We start from the raw sequence: 3,017 nt of genomic DNA on the forward strand, positions 1-3,017 counted from the left end.
ATACTTCTTGTCTTAAATTTTCAGTTACAGTTACTCCCAAAAAACTAGGATGCTACCTTAGTTATCCCATTACTTAACTGTGTCTGATTTTATTCATGCTACTGTAAATATTAATTGTTAATCTAGAGGCCCTAATATGATTTAAGTTTCAGTTGTGAAGCTATTTAACTTCTGACTTAATTTTCAGAGTGGAGAGAATTAAAAATAAATTTGTAAAATAAATATTATGTAGTACATGAATAATAAAATTAAAAATTGTGTCTTTCTCTCTCCAAGGAGTGAAATAAATGAAATCAAGAAAGATAATCAAAAAAGCCCAGGAAGAGGAAAAGACAGAAAAACATCAGACCACAGACAAGTTTCTGAAAGTCCAAGCAGAAGAGGGGAAAAAGAGAAGAAAAAAGATCACAAATCCAGCAGCAAAGACAGGGAGACAAGAAGGAATTCAGAAAAAGATGACAAGCATAACAAAAGCAAGACCAAGAAAAGAGCTAAATCTAGAAGCCATAGTAAAAGCCGAGAGAAATCGAAAAGTAAAGAAAGAGACTCTAAGCACAGTAGACATGATGAAAAGAGAGCAAGATCAAGAAGCAAAGAGAGAGACCATGAGAAAGGTAGAGACAAAGAGAAGCGCTATGATTCTAGAGGGAGAGATAAAGAAAGAAGCAGGAGCAAGGAGAGAAGTAAAAGGGCAGGCTCAAGAAGTAACGAACAAGACCATAGGAAGAGTAAAGACAGGGAGAAACGTAAGTCAAGAAGCAAAGACCGTGAGCATGCTCGAGGGAAACACAGTTCCAGCAGCAGAACAAGGGATCGGAGCAAAAGCCGAGATAGGGGTAGGAGAGGTAGATCGAGAAGCAGAGACAGAGATCGCAGTAGAAGTAAAGACTATTCAAGGAATAGAGATAGAGATAGAGACAGAGATAGAGACAGAGATAGGAAAAAAGAAGCAGAGAAAGGAGAGGTACACCAGATAAATACAGAGGAAGAGAAAACAGGAGGAGGAGAGAATCCAGGAGCTCAGAGAGGGAGGAAAGTCAAAGCAGAAACAGAGAGAGGTACTCAAATAGAGAAAGTAGAAGCTCCTATAAGAGGAATGATTCTGAAAGCCAAAGGAAGAGGCGTTCAAAAAGCCATGACAGCAGCAGTCCTGAATCCAGTAAAGATAAGAAGTCTAGTAGAGATCAAGATAGAAGTCCAGACTCAAAAAAGAGACCAAGTAGCAAAGACAGAGAATCAAAAAAATCCTATTCACGCAGCAGTAAAGAAAAGGAAAAGACCAGGTCCTCGGCAGAAAAAGAAATAAACCAAAAATCAAAGAGTCAGGAAAGAGATCAAGATAGAGATGCCCCTAGTAAGGATAAAAAGTCTGATCATGAAACAAGTCCTGCAACAGATGACGACAGGCACGGATGAGTTTGTGGACTTAATGTTTCCACTGTCTCAAAGTTTTAGAGACGTTTTGGGGAACGCCTTTTTTAAAGATGTGGACTTCAGTTTGGTCTTTTGATAATCTAAAACCTGGATCATTTGTACTGCTAAAGTTTTAATAAACTTGAAATGAAAAACAAATCATACGTGTAATACAGCGTGCTGTGTTTTAGATATTTTGTTGGTTTATGCATCCTTTTTGTGTGTTGGCAGCCAGAAAGGTAATTTCTATGCCACATTTATTTTTCACTTGGACGTAGTTTAGTGCAAAAAATGGCTGCCTGTGAAGAAGTGTGTTCCATGTGTGAAGAAGCAAGCTGCAAGTATACTACATGTCATCTTAAAGCTAGGAGACTGTTGCAAGGCGTCCTGTCACTCCATGGTGTAAATCCTACGGAAATTAATTTTTAAGAGGAAGATTACATTGGGTTTTTTGTAATCAAAAAGTGAATTAATTTAAGTAAGTTTTCATTCATTGTACTTCTGTCATTGCCCACAGTAGAATTCATTCATTCTGTAAGGCAGTTTGGGAGTTAGTTATTTGTCCTAAGAAAAAAAAAATAAGTGCTCATCAGTGTAATTTTTCTCCTGTAACCTCCTTTTTCTATTCCATGCTTTCATGCTTATCTACTGCAGGAAATTCATCTTGAGTGGTTCACACTGCCCCGCCTCGTTGCCAGTTGATGGATGCACAGAGATGAAACAGAACCAGAACTCATAGTGGGTGTCAGAATAAGGAACCAGGAAACCCTTTCTACTCTTGCTGCTGCTTAGCAGTCTATGAGAAAACTACTGCAGTTCTCCAGTATTGGTTTGGGCGATAGCTGAAGCAGAACTTCAGGTAGTGTTGTAAGACAGGCTCTTCATTTTTTTTTTTTTTAAACAAAAATTTGCTGCATCCCCTCATTCTAAAGGCTGCTGTGAATTCCTCCTCATTCTCTGCTATATGCGTCTTCCTCAAACCGGTGCCCTCCCTTTTCTGCTTTCCTCTCCTGCCGCTGGGGACCCACTGCTGATTGTTTCTCACCTTCACGTGAAAGAGAAGGAGGTTGGCTTGTGTTGCTGCCCGCATGCGTGTGATCACCAAAGAGCAGCTGGTGTGCGGTAACTGAAGGTAGCGGGCTGAGGAGGCTACGAACATGGGTTCGTTGGTGCAAACCCCAGTGCTTGTTTCAGTCCTCTGAACTATTCACACCAAAGCCTGAAAGATCTTGGAATTCCTTGGAAGAGAAGTGACAAGAATTAGTGTAAAGCTGTGTCAAAGTGAAGCAGTGTTTTAATAGTTGATTTTTGGGGAGGTGTATCCTTGAGTGTACAACATAACTTGTTCTTGCTGTCCGCTCCAAGTTTGTCAACAGTTCTGCTACATGACCCACTCTGTAACCAGTGTGTGGGCTACAGCAGATAGCGGAGACGCCGAGATGTAGACAGTGTTTCCTCTGAAGGAAAACAAGTAGTTATGTCTTGAAAGCAAAAGAAAATACAGGATTGTGAGCAGCATAAGCAACCTTTTCAAGGGAAGAAAGTGTGCAGTGTTACTTTTTAGCAGAATAGTGGAGCTGCTTTAGCTATCAACTTCTTTTTTT

At 40.0% G+C, this 3,017-nt stretch overlaps 1 protein-coding gene across 1 annotated transcript; it reads left to right on the plus strand.

Annotated features, from left to right (window-relative positions):
• Positions 1-276: 276 nt before the first annotated feature.
• Positions 277-1,416, plus strand: LOC104537768 (peptidyl-prolyl cis-trans isomerase G-like; the record flags this gene model as incomplete). The annotated part of the gene is given in 2 exon segments (XM_010180751.1): positions 277-928; positions 931-1,416. Coding segments are annotated over 2 exon segments (1,138 nt in total), but the record flags the coding sequence as incomplete, so codon positions are not given.
• Positions 1,417-3,017: the final 1,601 nt, after the last annotated feature.

Source organism: Mesitornis unicolor, unplaced genomic scaffold (genome assembly GCF_000695765.1).
Source record: "Mesitornis unicolor isolate BGI_N332 unplaced genomic scaffold, ASM69576v1 scaffold46193, whole genome shotgun sequence".
Lineage (NCBI taxonomy): Eukaryota > Metazoa > Chordata > Aves > Mesitornithiformes > Mesitornithidae > Mesitornis > Mesitornis unicolor.